A 23,731-nucleotide genomic window follows, 5' to 3' on the forward strand; every position below is an offset into this window, starting at 1 on the left:
CCTTTCCTTGGTACTTCATTAGATTTCCAAAGAAGTCTTCATTGTGAAGAAGGTACCAAAAGGGGGTTATTAACCTGAAAACATGGGTTGTTATACATTGCCTGGACCTGAGGAGTTATAAAAGCCTATAAAATAGCCTGGACCTATAAAAGCCATAGGCTCGTGATTTAGGCATGGATTTCATCAGGAAGTTTTGAGAGGAAGTAATTTGGCTACCATAAGAATTCAAGGGGCACATTAATCAGGGTTCTGTGTGATCTTCCATCACACAGAACCCTGATTAATGTGCCCCTTGAATTCTTATGGTAGCCAAATTACTTCCTCTCAAAACTTCCTGATGAAATCCATGCCTAAATCACGAGCCTATGGCTTTTATATCAAAAGATGGATGTATGCTTCTGTGCCTCTCTAGGCCAGATGATTTGATGCACAAAAAGCCACAAGGCTAGTGGGCCATGAGAGAACAATATCCATATAATTTCCATATAAGAATCTGCCATGTTGGGTTTAGTGGGCCCCTCAACTGAGGGAAATTGCATCCATGAATCCCTTGATGTAAACAGAATCCCATGACTTATCCCCTAAAGAGCTCCATCTGCAACCTATGTCCCTAAGTATTTTTATTGGCAGACACAATGATGTACAGACTTTTGTTACTTGTATTTATAGCATGGTGTAGAACAGGAGTTCCCAACATTTTTGAGCCTGCAGGCACATTTGGAATTCTGACACAGCATGGTGGGCACGGGAACAAAATGACCACCACAGAATGGCTTCTACAGGTGGCAGAGCCAGCCACAAAATGATTGCCACAACTTAACTTTGGTAACACAGTACAGATCTTTGTGGTTTGGTGACAGCTGCTGCCAAAGCAACATTTAAAAATCTTTGCACTACTAATCAAATCTCCAGTATTCAATCAGAAGCCTTGCCCTACCTGGTCTTACCCGCTTCCTAATAATATTTGGCGGGCACCAGACAAAGGGTCAGCAGGCACCATGGCGCCTGTGGCACCATGATGGGGACCCCTGGTGTAGAAAGTGTAGCTGTGTACTATAATAAATTGTAGAGATGATAATTAAGATTCAGGTTATGTCATAAGAACTTCCATTATGTCACGACTAGTCTGCTCTACGGGGTACTTGGTTGGAAATGGTACAGTCAAATCATTAAGAAGACTAGTGGAAAGAATTTGTACAGAATAAATAACTAATTGGTGCATGTAGACTCTGGACATCAGATTGAGTGTCTTACCATACATGGGACAGGGAGAATGAATGGAAATCAGAATTCCACAGTGGCTGCCGAGAGTCCTTTGCAGTGTAAAAGATGGCTTTCCAGAATAATCTAGTTCTAGTTATATTACTTCAGCTACAATTTAGTTCTCGCTGACTCCTTGCTACGTTTTCCCTCACGTTTTCCCAAACTGAAACGGCCCTGGCAACATTAAGTAATGCAGTCCGAAGCGGTGTGTAGCCTATGCGCACATTAGTTACCTCACTGTGAAGTAGGCCTAGTGTCTGCAAAACTTTATTTGGGGGCATAGGGTACGTGATAGAGCTGATCATGGAATTGAAACGGAAAATGTTGTGATCTGTTCCGACTCAGGGCTCCGAGCAAATTTGAAATTCAGATACTGTGCACAGAAGGGAGTATATCTTGTTTAGCATGTATGATTTATAAACTCCCTCGAGGCGGAGACAGAGCCATATTCAGAAGCGACGCAAAGGCTTTCTGTGCTGTGCTACACAAGGGGAACTGTTAAAAAAAACCGAAATTTGAAGGCAGCAGAGGCTGTGACAATGAGGGAAACTATTCTCAGAAATGTGCAGCTTTTATAGGGAAGTAAGTTTATGCTGTGTGAATCCCATCAGTCTAAATTTTTCAAGATCTAGCAAACAAAGACACAGTTGCTACGCTGCTAACTTGGTCAGAGTGAGCAAGCAACCGTAGGTAACAAAAGCTTCTAGTGGCTTCGTGTAGATTTTCACAACAATTCTCCTGCCTTATTAAATAAATGTCCTTGGTATAAACATTTATAAAATCTTTAAAACATGTAGGGAAGTTCAAATGGACCATCTGAGTCCTCTGGACAAATGAGAGGATTATCCCACCTCTGACTCATTTGTCAAAGTTATACCTTAAGGATGCTTTCTGTGTTGTGTGGTGGAGGTTGCCACTGCTTTTAGCATTGGGGGTTTTATCTCTTAATCCTTCCAATCAAAAGGACATTGCCTCAAGGACTGAATAACCTCTATTTATGGGTTACTGACTGGAAGCTTCTTGGGGGAGAGGTAGGAAACTGTGGTGGGGACATGGGGAGGGTTGTCATGGCAATGGCGTAACATTTTTGCCAAGGTAAATTGGAAGTGATGTGAATCCTAGAGTGGTGTGATGTCAGTTCTGGGTTTTCCTCTGAATTGATGTCACATTGGTGATGTAGGCTTACCATCTACCTGTTTGGGGGAAGGGAGCTCCTGTTGCTTGCTATCACTGAGCTGGGTAGTGGGAGGAAATGCCCACAAAGTGGAGGGGGAGCATAAACAGCTTTCCCAGTGTAACGATGTCAGTTCCAGTACTATTATTAAGCCATAGGGTTGGGGTGAATGCTAGACTATCTCCCCTGGCACAGTGATGTCACTTCTGATGTCATTGCTCTTGGGACACCAATCCCCCCTCAGTCTGGAGTCCCCCATCCCACCAGTTGCCAGACTGTGCCTTGCAACTCTGTCACCATTACAGCAGTTTATGCCTTATTTGCCCCTGCTGCCCAATGGCCTACCAAGCGGTAGCAGGGGTCAGGGGGCTGCCAGCAGAAAGTCCCCTGTCATAGCAGGTATAACCTCTTGGGGAAGGAGAGCTTATTTGAGGGGTCCTGGCTAAAAGCATATTACTAATATATTTCCAAGGAATGGATCCAGAGGTGTAGCTAGGCCAGAGTGCACCCGGTCACACTCTGTCTTTTTCGCCTTCCCCCCATGGCACCCCTGCCTCCCCCTGCAGTGCCCCCCCTGCGGCAGCCCCCTCCCTTGTGGCACTTTATTTCACTTACTTTTAGGAAAGGAGCAGGCCGAAGAAGCCTGCCTGCGTTGCCTGTGCCTGATGGGAACTACATTTCCCAGGAGCCCCTGCAACGCAGACAGGCTTCTTCTCTGGGATGTTCCATTCCTAAAGGTAAGTGGGGCGCCACCGTGGGGGGGCGGTGGGTGCCACGGTAGGGGGGCGGTGGGGCCTGGGGGGATTTTTCCGCCCCCCACGTGACCAGAATCGGTGCGCCCGGTGTGTTGCGCACCCGCAGTCCCCTGGTGGCTTCGCCACTGAATGGATCTAACCCTAGCCTTTCAGGACAATTGCCACCCCATGCACCACACAGATAATCTTAAAAGCTCATTTTAAAGCTTATTTTGTTTTCAAAAACTTTCCAAGATCAAAGGCAACATGTGGCACATTTTTTTTTGTTAATTCTGCAGTAAAAAGCTGTGCAAGTATCCCTGCAGTTCTAAGCAAAAGCGTCTTTTTTTCTTATTTCCTTCTCCAATAACCCCATTGAAACCACACGGGTTACTGTGGTTTTTTCCTCTTGCTACTGTCGAGCACTTCTCATCTAAAATATTCGGAAAGTGGATCTGAAAAGGTCCCCACTTGTGGGATTTAAAGGATACAATCAAGAAGCCATTCCTGCTTCCTCGCCATAAAAATGTATATTTTAAGAACATTGTTCTAATTGCTTTTTTTTATACTTCAGGATAACCGAAATCATGTTTTGAGCATCAATCACACACACGCCTTTTGTTCCTTCAAAGGAAAACAGTGGCGGTTCGTCTGCTTTGCATGCAGAAGGTCCCAGGTTCATTCCCCAGATTCTGCAGTTTATAAAGGATCAGACAGGAGGTGATGTAATGACCTCCACGTGAGGCCCTGGAGAGCTGCTGCCAGTAGATGGTATTGACCTTTACATACCGATAGTCTGACTCAATATAAGGCAGCTCCATGAAATGTTATTTGTTAGGGAGGGCTCTGGCCCAGTGTTAAAGTAACTGCTTTGCATGCAGAAGATCCCGCGTTATAACTGCAGCATTTCCACTTCAAAAGGATCAGTTAGCGTGAAACGTCTGAAGACCTTCAAGAGCTTCTGCCAGTCAGGTTAGTGTCCGGACTTGAGCTGCCAGGCAGAGGTATCAGGTTACTGCAAAGAGCTGAGTCCAGTCCAAAAGCCAGGTCAGAATGCACAGAATCGACAAGTCAGAGGAAGCGCTGCAGCAGTCACATGCTTTGTTGTGTCCAGGCCGGTATGCTCTGTGAACCTGCCGATATAGGGTCTTCCAGCATGCTAGGCTTCATCATTCATGCTAGGAGACTCTGCCTCCTCCCAGTGATGGAGCTACAAGGGGACGGGTGTGCGTGCAGTTCACCGGGCACACGCCTGGGGGTGTGGAAAATCGCCCCCAGACCCCTCCCCCCGCCCCCCTGCGGTGCCTCTCCCTCTTCTCACACTTACCTTAGTTCCTTTCCTTTTCCTATAATTTTTTCAGGCTGAAAAAATGCCTGTTCACAGTACAGGCTAAAAACAGCCTGAGAAACTACATTTCCCAGGAGACCTTGAGGCTCACAAGGTCTCCTGGGAAGTATAGTTCCCATGAGGCCGTTTTTAAGCCTGAACTGTGAATAGGCCTTTTTTTTCAGCCTGAAAAGGTTCTAGGAAAAAGAAAGGAACCCTTTAAATTAAGATGTGGGAAGAAACGCCGTGAAGCGGCAAAGCTGCTGCCGAGGGGCAGGGGCGTAAAATATAGACTGCGCACTGGGTGCAGTTTGGCCCAGCTATGCCTCTGCCTCCTCCTGCTGCAGAAGGTGCCTTCCCTGAGCTAGCAGACATGCCCTTTTCCATTTAATTTGCAACCAATCCCAGCGCCTCTGCTTTTGTTGGCACATGGGCTCAGGTGAGCTAGGTGCTTGAGTCTCTTCAACTGGAGCAGGGCTGGATGCACTTCTGGCTCTGAGTTTTGACCTGCCTGTTGTTCACCTTGTAAAGCCTGCAGGGGCCATGCTGCTCCAAGCCCAGCCCTTGTTGGTTCCCAACCTGGTCTGCGGTTATTGGGCTCTGCTCATCCCCTGAGAACTCATCACTCTGCAGGGGATGACCCAAGACAGTTAGATAATATTACCCTTAATAATCCAATGGTATGTGTTAGATCAAATCAATCACGTGTGCTAGTGCGCTTATGTGTTTGGCATATGACCATATGCATATAAACAATAAGAAGAAACCAACTGTAACAATACTGGCCAAAATAATTACATATTCATTTAATTAAACCCCTGCACCACTAATCACAGTTACAAACAACCCAAATGGAATGAGGTCACAGGAACAACGTTTTGTACAAAATGAGCTGATAACAATTTCATCTGAGAGGCTTGTAGTCAGTAACGACTTACAACTTTTTTATCGACAAAAGCTCAAACTAAGTTATGACGAGCAACATTTTACACACAATTAGCTTAAAGTAATCTTGTATCCCAGAGCTTGTAGTCAGAAATGACTTGCGACTTGCAAACCCAAAGACAAATCACACCATAAGCTTGCTATTGAGTGCAGACTTTCCTGTAGAAAACACTTCCTCAGAACATTTTTTTAGTGCTCTTAGGTTTAAATACCAGCCCAGAAGACTCTCTGTGATCCAAAACAATCTGCCACAGGTCCTGTCTGGCTATATGTAATTATTTCAGCCAGTATTGTTTCAGTTGGTTTCTTCTTATTGTTTATTCTTCTGTATAACTGTAACTCTCAATAAGTTTGGTAATGTGACCATATGTGGCCTGAAGCTGAGGAGATGCCTCCTCCATCTGCACCGCACAAGTAGACAAGTAGATTGTCTTTAGTCAGACATCTTTCACTACCTTTTTTATGTCTCTCACCAGGTAGGCACACATGGCACAGACTCAGTCCTTACATAGGCATGCCCCAGTTGCAGGTTGAAAGTGACCTTCCTCTTCTTACTTGAAAGATTTCACTGCTGATCACAAAAGCATTAGCTGAGGCACAACGTCACCGGACATGCGCTGGAAAGTGAGCGTGGTAGGCGTGTGGAAGGACGAGAATTAGTGGCGGTACGGAGGATGCACCAGTGCACCGGGCGCTTTCCCCCCTCGCTCCGTCCCTTCTGCCAATACTTAAATGTTCCTTTCGTAAGGAGGGAAGTGAAGCACTGTCTGTGTCTTGATGATCATGGCACTATTTTGCTTCTGCAGTCTGGCAGAATCCCTGGCGATGTTGGAAAGTGCCATCAAGTCACAGCTGACTTACAGCAAGAGACATTTGGAGATAGCTAGCCATTGCATGAGCCACATGGACTGAAAGTGTTCTGAGAGATTGACTCAACCTCACCCAGCACGCCTCATGTGGGAAACAGAACCCGATTCTTCAGATTAGAATCTGCCACTCTTAACTGCTACGCCATGCTGGTTCCTACAGAAGTCCCAGGGTGGGATTTTCTTGCTACCGCTGCTCAGGAACGTTTACTATGTATTTGGAAGCTGAAGTCACTGGGTTGTATCTTTTGCCTCATCCCTCACAAACTGCTTCTCAACCCTGGCATGGATATGTTGCTCTGCCCAGGATGAAGAAATCAGCGTGCTTGTTGCAGCTGTAAAGCACTTGCCAGATGTTTCCTACCTGCAGGCAGCAGCTCTGCTCATTCCATCTTCCTGTTTCTTGTGCACAGTGAACACCTCTCCAGGGGCCAGCCATTATCTGTGCCTTTTGCTGCATCCTTCTTTTCTCCTTTGTGTGGTTTCTTCCCCCCCATTTCCAGGAAAATTCAGTGTGTGCTGCCAGGACTGTGGTTTCTGCGGCATCTCTGCCTTTTCTCAGGAGTTCCGCATGGTTTAGACTGAGTGTCCTTCTAAGTCATTTTCAAAATAATTAAAATTAGTCCATAATGGCAGAGCAACAGCCACACCTAATTAATTTTGTGTGAAAAAATCCACATACGGAGTCCCTGTAGATAAAGAGTCAGAGTAATGACTGAATGTAGGGAAATGGACAACATTTTATTCAGAAAAGACATTTGTGATACTTGCTGTTCGTTAAAGGATAATGGCATATTGTTATGTATATTTTTGTTCAGATAAACGCGGTGGAGCATTTAGGAAGATTTCAGTCGTTCTTGTTTTTATGCTTGCTAGGTGCTGGTTACACTCCATGTGCTAAGCTCAGGTATATTAAAATGTTCTATATGGGATAAAGCAAAATTAGATTTGCTGGCAAAGGTTATTTTTAATTTTTACCAGACAGCATCTTGAAAACTTTATACCTCCTCAATGCTGTCAATACACTCCCTGTGGAAATGAATACCATATCTCCAGGAGAACAGATTTTGAAGTGTCATGTGGCCATAAGTGAGCAGAGAGTCATAAATGGGCAGATATAATCTCATGTGTGATGGTGAAGGGAAAACAGGTTTTTATGTCTTCAGAAAAAAAGTGAGCTGAACTGTGAAATTTTTATATCGACTTGGCTGCCTAGAAAGAGGAAATCTCAGGAATCATCCTTCCCAGTGATTCCCTTCTCCTAGCAGCATTGTTTCATATTAGCAGTAATATAACAAGTCAGTTTGGTCAAAATTCCAGCCTGAGATGCATATATGGCGACCTTACCTACTTGATCCAGGTATTACCCTTTTTAAGTACTTGACTACTTTTGGGGAGACTGCAAAGCTAATTACTTCCTTGCTATGTCTATGTAACTATTGGGAACTGGTCGGAGATACCACACAATAATTGTATCCATCCTGTTTTGACTAGTGATTGCATGCTAAGGACACTTGATTCAAATAATCCTGTGTGTGGAATGGTGCTTAGAATAGGCTTATGTGATTGGCTACTCAGAAACTGGTCCTCTTACTGTCTCTTATTGCCGGTAAGCCACTTATTGATTCATGTCACAATAGATGGGTGGACAATGGATGCCCTTTTCCCAATCCTGAATGATTAAGATTTTGAAGAAAGGTGACTCAAAATGTTCAGACCTTATCTTTGAGAACCATTTTTCTTGTTGTTTGAATAATGCAGGGGTCTGCATTATTCATGGACTACAATTCCCATCAGCCCCTGTCAGCATGGCCAATTGATGGGCTGATGGGAATTGTAGTCCATGAACACCTGGAGAGCCACAGGTTGTAGACCGCTGATATAAGGGATACATGACTAGGCTGCACTGATATTAGAAAAGGCAGGTGTGTTTCCAAGACCTAGGAGCCACTTGGATTTTCTAGAAGCCAACCAGACACAAGGAAAGATACAGAAACCCAAAATAACACATCCTGTTTTCCCTGATATTGTTCGATTTCTTCTCTGTTTCCCTTTCTGGAGCATACCTAGGAGGATTCTTTAGCTGTCAAGTCACCTTTGGTCTATTGGGCATTCCTTGTCTTTCCCTTTATCAATAACTAAACCACTTCAAACCCCCTCGAATTCCAACCTTTGAGAGGTTGTATTCTCATACCAAATAGTCATCTAGAGGCATAGCTGGGCCATACTCTGCCCGGTGCACACTCTGCTTTTTCCACCCCAACCCGAGACCCCACCCCACCCCAAACACACACATACTCTTACCTTAGTTCATCCTGAAAGTGCAGGCTGGAAAAATTGGCCTGTTCACTTAAGGCTGAAAATGGCCTGGTGGGAACTACACTTCCCAGGAGACCTTTGTGGCCAGCCCGTGACATGTAGTTCCCATCAAGCCGTTTTTACACTCAAGTGAACAGGCCACTTTTCCAGGCTGCATTTTCAGGATGAACAAAGGTAAGTGTACGGTGGCAGGGGGTGGGGGAGCCACAGGGGGCGATTTTCTGGCTTCCCAGGCTGCACCCGGTGCAGTGCACACATATCCTGCCCCCTGGTAGCTCTGCCTCTGTAGTCATCTGACCAGTTTTTTTTTTAATGGACACCTGGTAGTACTTACAAGCAAGCAATTCATGACCTCCATGTGTTCCTTATTTAATTAAAACAAGCATATAACTTGAAAACTAGAGGGGAAAAATGTCGAAGAATCAATTAGTTTCTGTCGAGTTTGTGGTGGTTTCTATGAAGCCTTCTCTTAGCAATGGCCAGTGAACATCACAAATCATTTAGAATTGAAAATGGATGCTTCTGTGTTCATATTCTCCACTCCTTTTTATCTTATAGCCTCAAATAACTTGCTGAATATGTAAAACAGCTGATTTTATCACCAAGGCCACAGACCCTAAATAATATTAAATATCATTTTGTTTTTCATAAAAAAAACCCTACTCTAGTCATGATTTTTTACATTCAGACTTAAAAATATAATAAATGTTGTATTGTGTAGCATCCTTATTAAGTTTTGTGATTTTATTCTGTCTTAAGGTACAGCTTTTTTCTGTTCAGATAAATACAACTTAATCATGATATGTTAGATGTGTGCACTAAGTTCTAGTGAGCCATGCAGAGAAGGGCGACGAGGATGATTGAGGGACTGCAGCACCTTCCTTATGAGGAAAGGCTGCAGCGTTTGGGACTCTTTAGTTTGGAGAGGAGACGTCTGAGGGGGGATATGATTGAAGTCTATAAAATTATGCATGGGGTAGAAAATGTTGACAGAGAAATTTTTCTCTCTTTCTCCACAATATAAATTAGGGGCATTCATTATAACAGGGGAAGAATTAGAACTAATGAAAGGAAACACTTCTTCATGGCGTGTGATTGGTGTTTTGGAAGATTATGCTGCCACAGGAGGTGGTGATGACCAGTAACATGGATAGCTCTGAAAGGGGCTTGGACAGATTTATGGAGGAGAAGTGGTGTTATGGCTACTGATCTTGATCCTCTTTGATCTGGGATTACCGATACTTGTAACAGTCCAGGTGCTCGGGAGCAACAGCCACAGAAGGCCATTGCTTTCACATCCTACATGTGAACTCCCAAAGGCACCTGGTGGGCCACTGCGAGTAGCAGAGAGCTGGACTAGATGGACTCTGGTCTGATCCAGCTGGCTTGTTCTTATGTTCTTATGTTCTTATGTTCATTAAATACTGGGATTCATGAGCCTGTCCTGTGCAAATTCATGCCTGAAATAAGAATGATTATTTTGTTGATGCGGAATGTGCTTATTTAGATCCTGTTTGTTGATGTAGTGGTTAGCATAAGTGTAGTGAGTAGAGAGGTTCAGAACTTCTGACTAGGAATTGGGAAACCCATGTCCAAATCCCTACTCTGCCATGAAGCTCACTGTGAAGCCTTGCGAAAGTCACTCTCATTTAGCATAACCTACCTAAATGGGTTGTTGTAGGGGTAAAATAGAGGAGGGAAGTCTGCCCACGGAAGATAGGTGGAATAAAATCATACTAATAAACAGGGATGGAGCAAGGGGGGAAAGCGCCCGGTGCACTGGTGTGTCCTCCGCCCCGCCCCGCCCCAGAACACCCCTGCCACACTCCCACAGGGGCACACACCCGGTGCGTCGTACCCCCCCTCCCCCTTGGAGCTATTCCTCTGCTAATATATAAAGGTTAAGTCAAACAATTATTTCTCCTAGTAAGAGAAGGATAAGAGACCTTTGACCACAAAAAAGTGTATGCTAGGGATAATGACTCTTGACCTGGATGACCCAGGCTAGTTGGATCTCATCAGAAGCTAAGCAGAGTCACCCATGATTACTACTTCGATGGGAGACCACCAAGGAACTTTTAGTCACTATGCAGAGGCAGTCAATGGAAAACATTTACCTTTGAATATCTCTGGCCTTGAAAACTCCATGGGGACTGCATAAGTGGTCTGTGACTTGACAGCACTTTCCACTAACTATATGGGCAAAAGCTTCATGGAATGGGGCAATAATAAGGAGAAGAACTGGATGAGATTGAATGAAAAACTGGCTAGATCCAACCTAACCTGCTGTTAGCTGTTGCATCATTCCCAGGAGTCCTTTGTACTACTAACTTCTGATATTTTAATTATTAAGAGCCATCTTTTACAGTTTTAGATATAACCTACTCATTTTATTGTTGTGGTTTTATTATTTATTTGTTTGTTTGTTTGTTTTATTGGATTTACTAGGCTGTGCCTCTGCTTCCAGGCTCAGGAAGCTCACAACATTTTATATAACAAATTAAAGTGTTTAAAAACGTTAAAACACTCCCATAAATTACAGTTATAATTATCACCAGATGGTGATGAAACAGTATCCAAAACTCTTGTGGGTTGGCGGTGGACTTGTTGGAAATGAGACACAAAGGGGAAGTCCTGATGACACCATAGCTGCCTCAACCGTTCACCTGATAGAACAGCTCTGTCTTATAGGCATTGCAGAATTGCATAACCTCCCACAGGGCCCTGGTCTCATTGGACAGAGCGTTCCACCAAACTAGGCTAGGGACCACCAGTAAATTACTGTTCACAGCTCAAAGCGATTGTTGGGGAACATACCAGGAGAGATGGTCTCGTAGGAGTGTGGATCCCAGACCATTTAAGGCTTTATACACAAATACAATGTTTAAAGTTTATTATCGTTGTATCTGTATGTGTTGTTAGTTGCCCTGAGCCCTGCTAGACAGGGGAGAGCATGATATAAGAATAATAAATAAATAAATATAAATAATAAATCTCCGTACAGAATTGGGCCCTTTGCTGGATCAGGAATTTCAAATTTTGATTGTAATCTCTTTGGGAGCAAAAATCTATCTTTTTTGCTTATGGGTCTCTATCAATAATATGTTATGTAGCAACTGTGTTCCAGCACCATCTCTCCCACCTGCCTTTTGCTGGCCTAATGGCCGTAATAAAATTGACTGACTCTCCCACCTGCCATAATCTATATAAATAAAAATGTAAATGTCCATTTGTTCAAAATCTTAAATCTCCAAAAGCTCTTCACCGATTGGTTTGAAATTTTGACACAACGTTGCATTCAAATACGCGCGTGTTTTTAAATACCTACTATTACAGTATGAGACTGGTGTCAGACCTGTGACAGGTAAAACCATGTTTTTTGCAAACAGCGCCATCTGGTGGACATAACAACAACACACACTATACTTGCTAATTTACGATTCCATCTCAATGTTTCCGATTTCACCAGACTGGCCCACTGTTTCCAATTCACCAGACTGGCCAGGAGGGAAGGGAGGGGTGGCATGCAAGGAAGGGGAGGGAGGGGGCCCAGCATCTGCACATGGCCCACCCACCCTAACGGAGGGAAGGGGGGGAGGAGCATGCAAGGGAGGGAGGGGGAGGGGGCCCGCCATCTGGACATGGAACACCCACCCTAACGGAGGGAGGAGGAGGGGAGGGAGGGGTGGCATGCAACGGAGGGGAGGGAGGGGATTTTCTCATTTTCTCAATGTTTCCCATTTCACCAGACTGGGCCACAGCAATGCGTAGCCGGGTACGGATAGTCTGTAATAAAACAAAACTTGTACTGTGACATCTGCCTATTGTGAGCTTCCTTGTTTCTGTCCACATAATTGGCTGATGCTTGCAGAAGACGGGATTCTGTCAGTGTGACAATGTCCACTGTTTGTTTATCATGTGTTAAGGGAGCAAAAGTCACAGATTGTTACTTTTAGAGGTTGCTAGGAGGCTCCCATAATATCTAGTTGTAGCCTAAGAAAGAAATAAAACTGTCATTTCCTCAGTAATTAAGTTATACTTAAATTAAAAGAGGTTGTATTCTTTTACAGTTCTGATATCCTCTTTCACCTCACCCCACCCACAAAAACATAAGGAGGAGCTGAAGAACCAAAGGATTGTCTTGTTGAATAATTTATTTTGTATAATAGTTTGTACAAAACTGACTTTCTGATTATTCCTCCACATTATGATTAGTGATCCTTGCATTTTTTTTGGCACTTTACAGTCATTTCCACTTCTCTGAAGTATTGCCAGTATAAGCATTTTTGCATCAGGGTTTTATAGCGCAGTCTTATTTTAATGATTCAGTGTTTAGGATTGTTGACTGGTGAATAACGAGAGCTTCTTTTAGTGTAATTTGTCCCAGTCCAATGTAAAGAAAATCCAAACAGGTGAACATGCTCGACAGTTGTAAGTGGAGAGCAATTGATTTCTAAAAGAGAGTAAAATGTGTTGAGTGAACATTAGACACCTTAATGTGAAATGTCAAACCAGAGTCACAGAGGACTTTAAAGTCGCATTGTGATCTGAAAAATTGTGGCCCTGTGTTTAGATTGGGAGTGAAAGAAGTTGTGTTTTTTAATCATTGGTTTACAATGGATTTTTGTTCTCATGCTAGATCTAACAGATGTCTGTAAAATACAAACATTACAATTGACTCCTCTTTGAATCTTATTGCATAAATGCAATATAAAGCTACAAACTTCTACAAAAACCTGCAAAATGCCATAAAGGATTCCATAAATATGAGTTTTTGTCTCCTTCTCTGCAGACACCTTGCATTTCCAAGACGGAGAATCAGCCTCAAGGATTAGCAACCAGTATAAGATGGGGACAGACGCCCATCAATCAGTCTACACCCTGGGACACAGATGAGCCGCCATCTAAACAGATGAGGGAGACTGAAAATCCAGGTATGCTTTCAGTCTTATTTGTAATTCTGCAGTGGGAAATTGTTCAAAGCAAATTTAATATGCCCTCTCCAATTACCTCTCTAAATAAGACTTTATCACGAGTCCTTTCCTTAACACCGCAGCCGCCTTGCCTTCCTAGTTGTAAAGACCCCCTCAGGTTATTCTTGTGTCAAGGCTAATATCAATGTATTGAGATTCCCACAAGTTTGCCAAAGCTGCCTTTTCCACCCTTTCTGTGTCTCAGCTAGGATGTTTTAAAAATTTTAAAAGGAGATATTGTCGAAGACCTTTATTTCCATTTGAAACGGTTTGCACCTTCCAGACAGATATCGTACAGTGTGCAGCAGTACCAGATTCCTAATTACAATCTCTTTGTAGTGGCTGGAACACCGTTATTATACACGCCAAGTGTTTGTCAGGAAGCCATGAAAACACATTGGAGGAAAGAGGTTAATTTTCTTGGAAGCCTGTACTTAAGCTGAAGAAAGCTTGAAAATGCATAATGCTGTAAACATGCCATGTTGCTAGCTGATTGGGTTTTTTAAAAAAAAAAATTTGCGCTGTCATTTTGTGATGTTTTCAGGCACTTACTAGTCTGGAATGGTTCCAGACCCCCTTCACCAGTCTCTGGGATATAAAAGGGATGGGGAGGGAGGAGACCTCTACAGTGATAACAGGAAACGTTCTGAAAAATGTGAGCAGCACTTGTAGGAACTACGGTTACTCTAGCTCAGTGATGGCCAACCTTTTTGAGGCTGAGTGCCCAAACTGCAACCCAAAGCCCACTTATTTATCGCAAAGTGCCAACACGGCAATTGAACCTGAATTCTGAGGTTTTAGTTTAGGAAAACATGGTTGGCTCCGAGGCGTGCGTTACTCGGGAGTAAGCTTGGTGGTAGTCGGTGGCTTTGCTTTGAAGCAACCGTGCATCTCTTCCAATGGGTGAATCACGACCCTAGGAGGGTTTACTCAGAAGCAAGGCCCATTTCCAGCAACCAAGCTTACTCCCAGGTAAAGGATTGGGTTTTGGTTCTTTGCATGAAAATCAGTGGGGTTTAACAGCGCTTAACAGGGTTACCTACGCTTCTTCCCCAAAATTTGGTCTTAGGTTTAATGCTAATAATTGAGCCCAGTGGCCCAGGCCAGCCTAGATGTGGGGGGGGGGGGCAACTCTGTTTGCGCGTGCCCACAGAGAGGGTTCTGAGTGCCACCTTTGGCAACCGTGCCATAGGTTTGGCTCCACTGTTCTAGCTCTTCCCTTCCTACCCAAATTGTTCTTATTGCTAGCTTTCCTTTTTCCAGGTACAGCTCCATGGGTTACAACTGTTGCAGCAGGTAACCAGCCAGCTCTTATCACTCACTCATACGGGATGACTCAGCCTCCAGCCTTCAGCCCAGCAGTGAACGTCCAAGCCCCTGTCATTGGAGTTACACCCTCACTCCCTCCACACGTCACCCCCCAGCTTCCATTAATGCCAGCTCATTACCAGCTTCAGCAGCAGCCTTCACAGCCTCTGAGTAACATGGTTGTGAACCTGCAAAGCCAGCCTTTGTACACTAACAGCCACTCCATCACCATGTCTTCTATGACTGGGGTGGGTCAGGTGACTCACCCGGGCCACAATACAGTAGGGAACGGTCACATGACTTGTCCTATCTTGCCTCCGCCGTCACCTGCTTTGCCTTCGGCTGCCCTACCTAATAACGTTCCAGCTACCAATGGGCAGGCTGCCCCTCAGCTTCCTCCCAACCAGACGGGCAGTCAGGACAACACTAATGGGGTACAGATGCTACGGACAGTTGGTGTCGGGAAGTACGAGTTCACAGACCCATGGCACCCGAAAGGTAAGTTAGGCTAGGGCTCTTCCTTTTTTTTTTTTGGTGCTTGATACTGAAGGGGCTTATGTGTTGTCTTGGGAGCGCACGGGGCTGCAGAATTTGGGTTCTTCTAGGAAGCTGCATAAGGGGCAGCTTTGTCCATTAAAGCATCTACAGTGTCGACGTTCCTGGACCAGTATTCCAGCATCGGCTTCCTGTCTTGTGTTCTGTGGTAGCTCTTCGTGAATTAAAGATGACAGCCTAGTTCCTATGAGAAGAGAAAAGAAAACTCCTTTTTGGCACTGACTGACACTTTATAGGGTACCTCAAGTAATCAGAGATTCACTGCTCAAAGCGCATGAGACAGCTGTTGTCTAAGCCTTACCGTTTCTTTTTACTTCTTTTGAGGAACATCTACTTGTAAGTCACACCGTGTTCTTTCTGAATCGTGGTTTTTGGTTTCAGTGGTTTGAATGGCTCTAGAGAATTTCCTTCCATTTAATGTGTAGGGAAGACTTGGACTCACGAGTTCCATTCAGCTCTGGATAGAATTATTCACACCTGATTGGAGCCCCTGAATTTTTTTTTTGCATGGGGGTCAGTTGTTAGCACAGTAGAAAATAACCATTTGCTCCAGAAAATTTTAAGTGTTTCTGAATTTTTGTTTCAGTGTTTTTATGTTTGCCACCTGGTAGACCCTAATTGGGACGAAAGGCAGCATAATAACATTATATTATTTATTATTATTATTATTACAATCTTCATTATTTATGGAGCCAGTGGCGCTCACCCCATCATCGTAAGTGTTTGAAAACTGGTCCATAGGCATATTAGTTCTTGCCTTCCAGATACATTTGATAAACATCAGTTAAGCATGTCGGACTAATAATAGATCTCTCGAGGGCGCCATTGCCATTAGCCTCCCACAGCTTTAATCGCATCTGGAACAACAGAAGGTATTAATATAGGACTTAGTTATGACATTTAATACAATCTACGCCAAAAGACTGGTGACAAACTTGTGGATCTTGGACTCTCATTCAATCTGTTTGTGGATTAGGGACTTCTTGTCACAGACGTTCAGAAGGGTTAGACTGAAATGGGTTTCCTCAGTTCTTACTCTAAATATGGGAAGCATACAGGGCCCCAATGTTGAGCCCTTTACTGTTCACTGCTATACATATGATTGTACTCTGTCTATCATAGTAACCTCAGATCATCAAATTTGCTGATGACCGCGGTGGTGGGGCTCATCTCTGGAGGATATGGAGTCTGCCTATCGGAATGGTGGACGATATATGCATGGTTGCAGGGAAAATATGGTTCTTAACACTATCAACAAGACAAAGATATAGTGGACTATAGAAGGAATAGCTCAGAAATTCCTTCCATGACTGTAAATGGAATCGAAGTGGGCCGGTGGCTAGTTTTAAATTTCGTTATGATTAAGGATTTTGACCTCAGAACACCAGACCTTGTGATTGGTTGAAAGCCAACAAAGACTGTACTTTCTGGACTTTTGGGAAGCAACAAGCTGGATGGAGGCTTCTGGTGTCGCTGTGCTATAGAGGTGTCTAACCTGCATCGTATGGTTCTCCGGTTAACAGTGAATGGAAAGGCTCAAGGGGTGATCAATATACCGGATTATCGGCTGCCCTCTCCCTCCTTAAGGAAGAAATCTATAATGCCAGCCTAAATAAAACCCCAAAATATTCTGGGGATCCGTCTCATCCAGCACTCTTTCAAACTGCTTACCATCTGGCAGGCGATACAGGGCCCTCAGAACTGGACAAGAACTAGAACAGCTTCTACTCTGGTATTATAGACCAGTGGCACTCACACATCATCATGTGTTTGAAAACTGGTCCATAGGCATATTAGTTCTTGCCTTCAGATACATTTGATACTTGTCAGTTCATATTCGGACTAATAGATCTGGAGGGCGCCATTGCCATTAGCCTCCACACAGCTTTGGCATCTGGAACAGCAGAATTGTAATGCGAGAATGCTCTTTGGGACTTTAGTTGGCATTTAATACAATCTGCGCCACAAGACTGGTGACAAAGGCATTGGATCTTGGACTCTCACATTCAATCTGTTTGTGGATTAGGGACTTGCTTGTCTGGGCGTTCCCAGAGGAGGTTAGACTGGGAAATGGGGTTCCTCGAACCTCTAAATATGGGAGCATACAGGGCTGTGTGAGCCTTACTGTTCACCCTTTATACATGATTGTCACTCCTGTCTATCATAGCCAACACCCGTTATCAAATTTGCTGATGACACAGCGGTGGTGGGGCTCGTCTCTGGAGGGATGAGTCTGCCTATCGAATGAAGTGGACCGACTGCTCTCATGTTTTGGGGAAAATAACCTGGTTAACACTAACAAGACAAAGGAGCTCATAGTGGACTATAGAAGGAATAGCTCAGAAATTCAGCCCTTGATTATAAATGGAGATCAAGTGGAAGGGTGGCTGGATTTTAAATTTCTGGAAGCGTTATGATTAAAGAAGTTTGACCTGGGGGAGTACAGACTGCAGCGGTGATTAAAGAAAGCCCAGCAAAGACTGTACTCTGAGACTTTTAAGGAAGCAACAACTAGATGGAAAACTGGTGTCCTTTTGCAGCAAAGCCTTATTGCTATAAAGTGTCCTAACCTACTGCATCTGTGTATGGTTCTCCAGTTGCACAATGGCCGAATGGGAAAAGAGGCTCAAAGGGTGATCAATACTGCACAAAGGATTATCGGCTGCCTCTCCCTCCTTGGAAGAATCTATAATGCCGAAGCCTAAATAAAGCCCAAAATATTCTAAGGGATCCGTCTCATCCAGCACACTCTCTTTTTAAACTGCTACCATCTGGCAGACGATACAGGGCCCTCAGAACTAGGACAAGGAGGCTTAGAGACAGCTTCTACTCTAGAGCTGTGGCTATGCTAAACTCCACTGCTTCATATTGATGTATTTGGGGCTGTGTAGGGATGGGTGGAGGATGATGATGTATGAGTCTGAAATTGTGTGCATCGAGGAATGCTGCTGTAAATTTCGTTGTGCGTGCACAATGACAATAAAAATGCTTATGCTTATTATTATTATTATTTATTATTTATTTAATTTAATATACTGCCCTATCCCCGAGGGGCTTATTTATTTTAGGTAAAATAAATAAATCAAGTGCATCAGACTAACTTCTGATTCATGTTTGGAAAAAGTAAAGCTCGTGTGCGTGCACACAGCAGTGAGGGAGGGGGCAAATTGTACCATTGTTATATTCTGGGGTGTACATACCCTTTTCTTTTTATGAACATACTGTGCTACTGTTCTATTCAGTTGACTCTTGCGCATTCTTCCGGCACAAGGTAGATAGATCAGTAAGAATGTCCTTGCACTGGAGGAATGTGTGAGAGCCAACAGACCAGACCAGTAGGATCCAATCCAATATCGCCTTGGTTTACTGAGATTCTAGTGTCTCTCTTGAAAACTTCTCTGCTTTCTGGAGCCAAATTAGATTATCAGAGAAATACAATATTCATATGAGTACAGAACACCTCACACAATTTGTTATTCGCTCCCCAAAATGTATCCACTGGTAAATGCAGAACTGAACTTGAGATTTTTTCCTGGAAGATAAGCGAACAGTCCTTTGATTCCTGTTGCTTCTACAGAAACACACACACACACAGCTCATTATACATGTTGGAAGAGTTAAATACAACAAAGTGTTAGGTTTGACATTAGAGTTTTTTTTTAATTCAATCTGTGTGTGTTCTGTTTTATTTTTCCATTTAGCCTTCCTCTCTTTGAAAACTATTAATGCTATACATGTGGAACTGAACAGAATGGAACTTAAGAAAAATCTATTAAATAATTATAAAGACCACAAAAGGCTCCATCAAGTCTGCTACATTATTTGTACCCAAGTACAGGGCCCACATTTATGTTATATGTTGCTTGTTATGAAAGATACTTCATTACTATGACATTTAATTGTGGTATTAACTAAACTACTTTCCATTTGTTGCTTTGCACATCACTTTATAAAGAAAGTTGTTTCACTATTTTCAGTCTTTTTCTTCTTAACAATATGAGACATCATTTGAGGCTATTAGTCAACAAGATATGTTACATTTCTTAAAATTTCAAGCACATTAAAATTGCAAGTTATTCTCCCCCCTTTTAAAAAACATGATAACTGTGGGTTGCTGAATAGCTTTATAATTCTGAAATTTTATGTTGGGAGAATTACTATTGCAGCCAAAATTGGGTGAAATATTTACCATCAAGGAAGAGTACTATTTTTCAACAGTTTTTAATTGTAATCTAGATTGGTTTACCCAATAAGCTGCTGAGTGAATGGTGAACACATTAACAGTTCTTAGAGAACATCTTCCAGACATTTAAATTCCTTGCTGAACGTAACTCCAAATACCAGTCTTGCCACTACATGAACACTTGGAAGGAGGGAGCACTATAATAATTGCTATTGTCTTCTGCCATTAATTTCTAAAGATTAAAAAGGAAGGGATAAGTACTTTTCCAGAGCTTATCAGAGAGATGCTAAAGACCTCTCTGTATATTGCAGATCAGTGTTCTTCAGTTCGTTGCTGGATAGATTTTGCAAAGTGGCAAATTTACCACATGACCTCCCTGTGGACACCATGAACTTTTGGGCATTCCCATCCTGTGTACATGTAATGGTTGTGCACATGTGTTTTTAAAGCCAGTTTTCCATTTACAGGAGCCGCGTGGCGTAGTGGTTAAGTGCTTGCACTGCCACTCACACGGTCAGGAGTTCAAGCCCCCTGTGGGTCAGATATCCTGGCAGCTGGCTCATGGTCAACTCAGCCATCCATCCGTTCCTTGGTCGGTAAATGAGTACCTAGCTCATAGCTAGGGGGTAAAGAATAGCCGGGAAAAGCAGTGGCAAACTACCCCACAAAAACGGCTTGCCTATGAAATCACTGCTTGCAGTTGTACCCCAGGGTCGGATACGACTGAAGGGGAAACTTTACCCTTTTTCCCATTTACATGTTATGGGCTTTCCTCCACAGAATTTTCAAAGCCTCCAGGCCAAGTGAACAGTACTGATAGTCCAGGAGATGAGAGGAACGTCGAATGCACGCATCTCATGTGGAGTAGTGAGGCAGATACTGGCTTTAACTGATGACAGCTGTCAACGTATTAGCTTTACAATTTTTTCATAAATTGCAGGGCAGGCAGCTGTTATCCTGTGAATTAGATTTTACAAGCTTCTCTATTTATAGTCATCAGCATCTGATTTATTCCCTCTCATTTAATAGTAGAGAGAGATAGTGAAGAATCCATATACAAATGCCTGACGAATCAAAACCAAAAGGGGGGGGGGGGGGAATTTTTTTTCATTTTTAAAAGCCTTTGCTACAGAGCTGTAATTTTGCTTGTCAGATGTAATGTCAAACAAGCATGCCTATAATCCATTTAAATAGAAGAAACCTTCAATTCCGCACCCGGGACGTAAACTTTTGCCATGTTTAGGAATGAGATCCCTAATGTAAACTGTCTCGAGTTTATAAAAAGAGTGTTTTTTTTTGTTTTAATTTCCTTCTGACTCTTTAAAGACTGACTAATTTGAAACTCTTAACATGACAGGCAGCTTCATCTCAATTTCAAAGACCACAAAGTCCAGTGCATACAGTCTCTGTTTCATTTGTGTGTTCCTTGACCAGCATTGCGAGAGAGTTGTGCTGCTTTGAGATCTGTTTCATTACATTCCAGTCATTATTTCCCCCACCACCCATTTTATTGTTTCCACCTGACAATCTCGCCTTGCGCTGAGTAATTATTTTGCAGTTCCCTTAAATGAAAAGAATATATCTCGCCAGTCAAACTGATAAGGGATACTGTTTGTTTTTTTAAAAAATGCATCATTAGTGAACTGATTTAAATTTTTTACATTTTGTTCTCCCTAATTGTGTTTCATTTGGCTGAGCTGTATTCCTGCAGGGTCTGCCTTTGAATGCATTTGCTCAAATGTTCTGTTCTTAATAGCCTATTTCTGTGTTTTATAAGTAAACAAATGCATGGCAAAACAAACCTTCAAAACATAAAAGGTTATTTGGAGACGGTTCTCCATTTGCAATAGGTCAATTGTACTTTCCAGTGTGTGACTGAAATTACGTCTTTCATATGGTTTAATTAATATAATTTAAATTGTACACAGTGGTTATATATTGCAGATTTAACAAGGGATCATTCTCACTGAAGATACTCCTTTATTTCTATACAACTTCATGACGTGTATATTTAATTGTATTTGGGGACTTTTATGTCTGATTGTGGTGGTACACAAGAGAAATGTAAAGAGATTTTTATAAATTTTTAGCTATCCAAAATATCTGCTGTGTTATTGTATTGACTCCAAGTTGGATACGATGATTCTGTTCCACCAGCAATTCAGTCGTGGGGGTGGGGGGGTGGCAGAACCTCTCAGGATGACCCTGGCATTGGAATACATGACTCTTGCATTGGTGCAAAGGGCATTTATGCTGGCACAGAGGTAGTCAAGTTGGTGAGGGGGAGCCGTGCAGTGGTGCAACGCTTGGGCACCAGCACTGTTGCGGCAACAGGTCTACTCTGGTGCAGTAGCCTGCATCAGAGGAGGCATTCTAGGGGGCAGGGCCAGCTTTCTGAGCCCTCTTGACCCAGGAATGACCCATTTGCCTGCGTAGACTTATGCCGGCAAACAGTTAAGTGCAGCCCATGAATCTACATAGAGCAATTTCATGGTGGTTAGGGGAGGATCCCATTCTGGCCGCAGCCTAGGGCGCCTCTCTGGTGGTGCTTTGGCTACACCACCCCCAGCTCATTCTTTGTTGATGGAAAACTTGCTGGAAGGGAGTCGTAGAATCCAACCTGCTGATTTTATATTGACAGATAGTGAAGAGCTGATATCATGTGCTGATTATTGTAAATAACTGTGTTGTCTTGTATTGCAATATGAATCCATTGCTTCAGAGCCCATTCCAGTGCTGTTAACATTTGACTGGGTTCAGCATTAGAAGATTCTACTAGGTGGATTCCCATGACCATGTGGTGCTTGTAGTATGAATGAAAGGGATTTAGCTTTCCCACATGGTTATGCCCAGTATTACCACTTTTTTCAGGCACATGCAGTCTAGGAAATCAAGAGACGACAACACTGTCAATAGCATGAAGACAGTATGTAGAGTACTTCTTGCCCACATGTTTCAGGTACTGCTTAGTAGCTGCTACATGTTTCCATCTTAAGTGTCACTAGAACCAGTGGGCTATGTCCAGACTAGATTGCAATTCAGATTGCAATATATAAGCCCAGTGTGTCTGATATAATAAATTCATAAGCATATAAGAACAATAAAAATAGAATAACAATCCTATAACTGCTTATAAAACAGCGGAGAAGTAAACAAAAAACATCTGGAGCTCAAAAAGACAAGCAACAGCAGATGTACTCATTTATGCAACTCAGCAAAACACCTCCTGGAGCAAATTTTTTACACCACTTTCTAAAAGCCAACAGAGAAGGCGTCCTCGTGATTTTCTGCAGTAAAGTCTGGCCATTTATGCATTTGTGGTCTGCTCCGCAGTGAACATATTAGATTTCCTGGTTATGCACATATATTCCCCCCCCCCACTCACCATGTGACAGATCAAAGAAGTCCCGTGGTTTTTGAAATCTGACAAAACATGATTCCACCCCCACCCACCCACCCCTCTCCATTTGCAGGGGAAACAAAGGGAAGTAGCATTCATTTTGCTTTCTTCAGGTTTCCTTGCTCCTCCTGGCTTTTCCTGCTCACACAATGGCAGTTCCTCCCCATGCAGATAGAACAACTGAGTGGAAAGTGGATAAAAAAGAGTATCAGCTTAGCTGTGTTCACTTCACAGCAGGAGTAGCCCGCTGAAACAGAAAACCCACTGCAAAACACGCAGCTGCAAGGTAAACCCCGCATGCATAAATGGCCAAAACCAAAGGACCATGGTGAAGACTTGAAAGGCCCACAGCCAAGCCAAGGACGATTGTGCAATCTTATGAGATGGTACAGCAAGAAAAAGTTAGTGAGAGGAATGAGCCTGGTTAACACCGAGAGAGATTGTTCTTCAGGTATGTGGATTCCATGTTGTCAAGGACATCAATGGTAAGAACCAGTACCGTACATTAAGCCTCAAAAAATAATAGACAACCAGTGAAAGTTTTTGAGAACAACTGTTCCTATTTGTGTGCCCTTGTTAAAAGACATCACCGACCCTTGTCTGGATTCAGTTTTAGCTTGTTCTCCTTCAAATGCTTGACCAAAGTACCGTGTAGCAGATAATATTCCAACAGTGACAACAAGC

General features: G+C 43.2%; 1 protein-coding gene across 4 annotated transcripts in view; it reads left to right on the forward strand.

The window, feature by feature from the left end:
- Positions 1 to 23,731, forward strand: part of KLHL29 (kelch like family member 29) — a 577,596-nt gene that overhangs the window by 303,794 nt on the left and 250,071 nt on the right. For all 4 annotated transcript variants that reach the window (XM_048499196.1, XM_048499205.1, XM_048499182.1 and 1 more), the window contains 2 exons: positions 13,421 to 13,562; positions 14,865 to 15,407. In XM_048499196.1, coding sequence (XP_048355153.1) covers positions 13,421 to 13,562; positions 14,865 to 15,407 — 685 coding nt within the window. The remainder of the gene's footprint in view (positions 1 to 13,420; positions 13,563 to 14,864; positions 15,408 to 23,731) is intronic.

The sequence above is a fragment of the Sphaerodactylus townsendi genome, linkage group LG01 (genome assembly GCF_021028975.2).
Source record: "Sphaerodactylus townsendi isolate TG3544 linkage group LG01, MPM_Stown_v2.3, whole genome shotgun sequence".
Classification (NCBI taxonomy): Eukaryota; Metazoa; Chordata; class Lepidosauria; order Squamata; family Sphaerodactylidae; genus Sphaerodactylus; species Sphaerodactylus townsendi.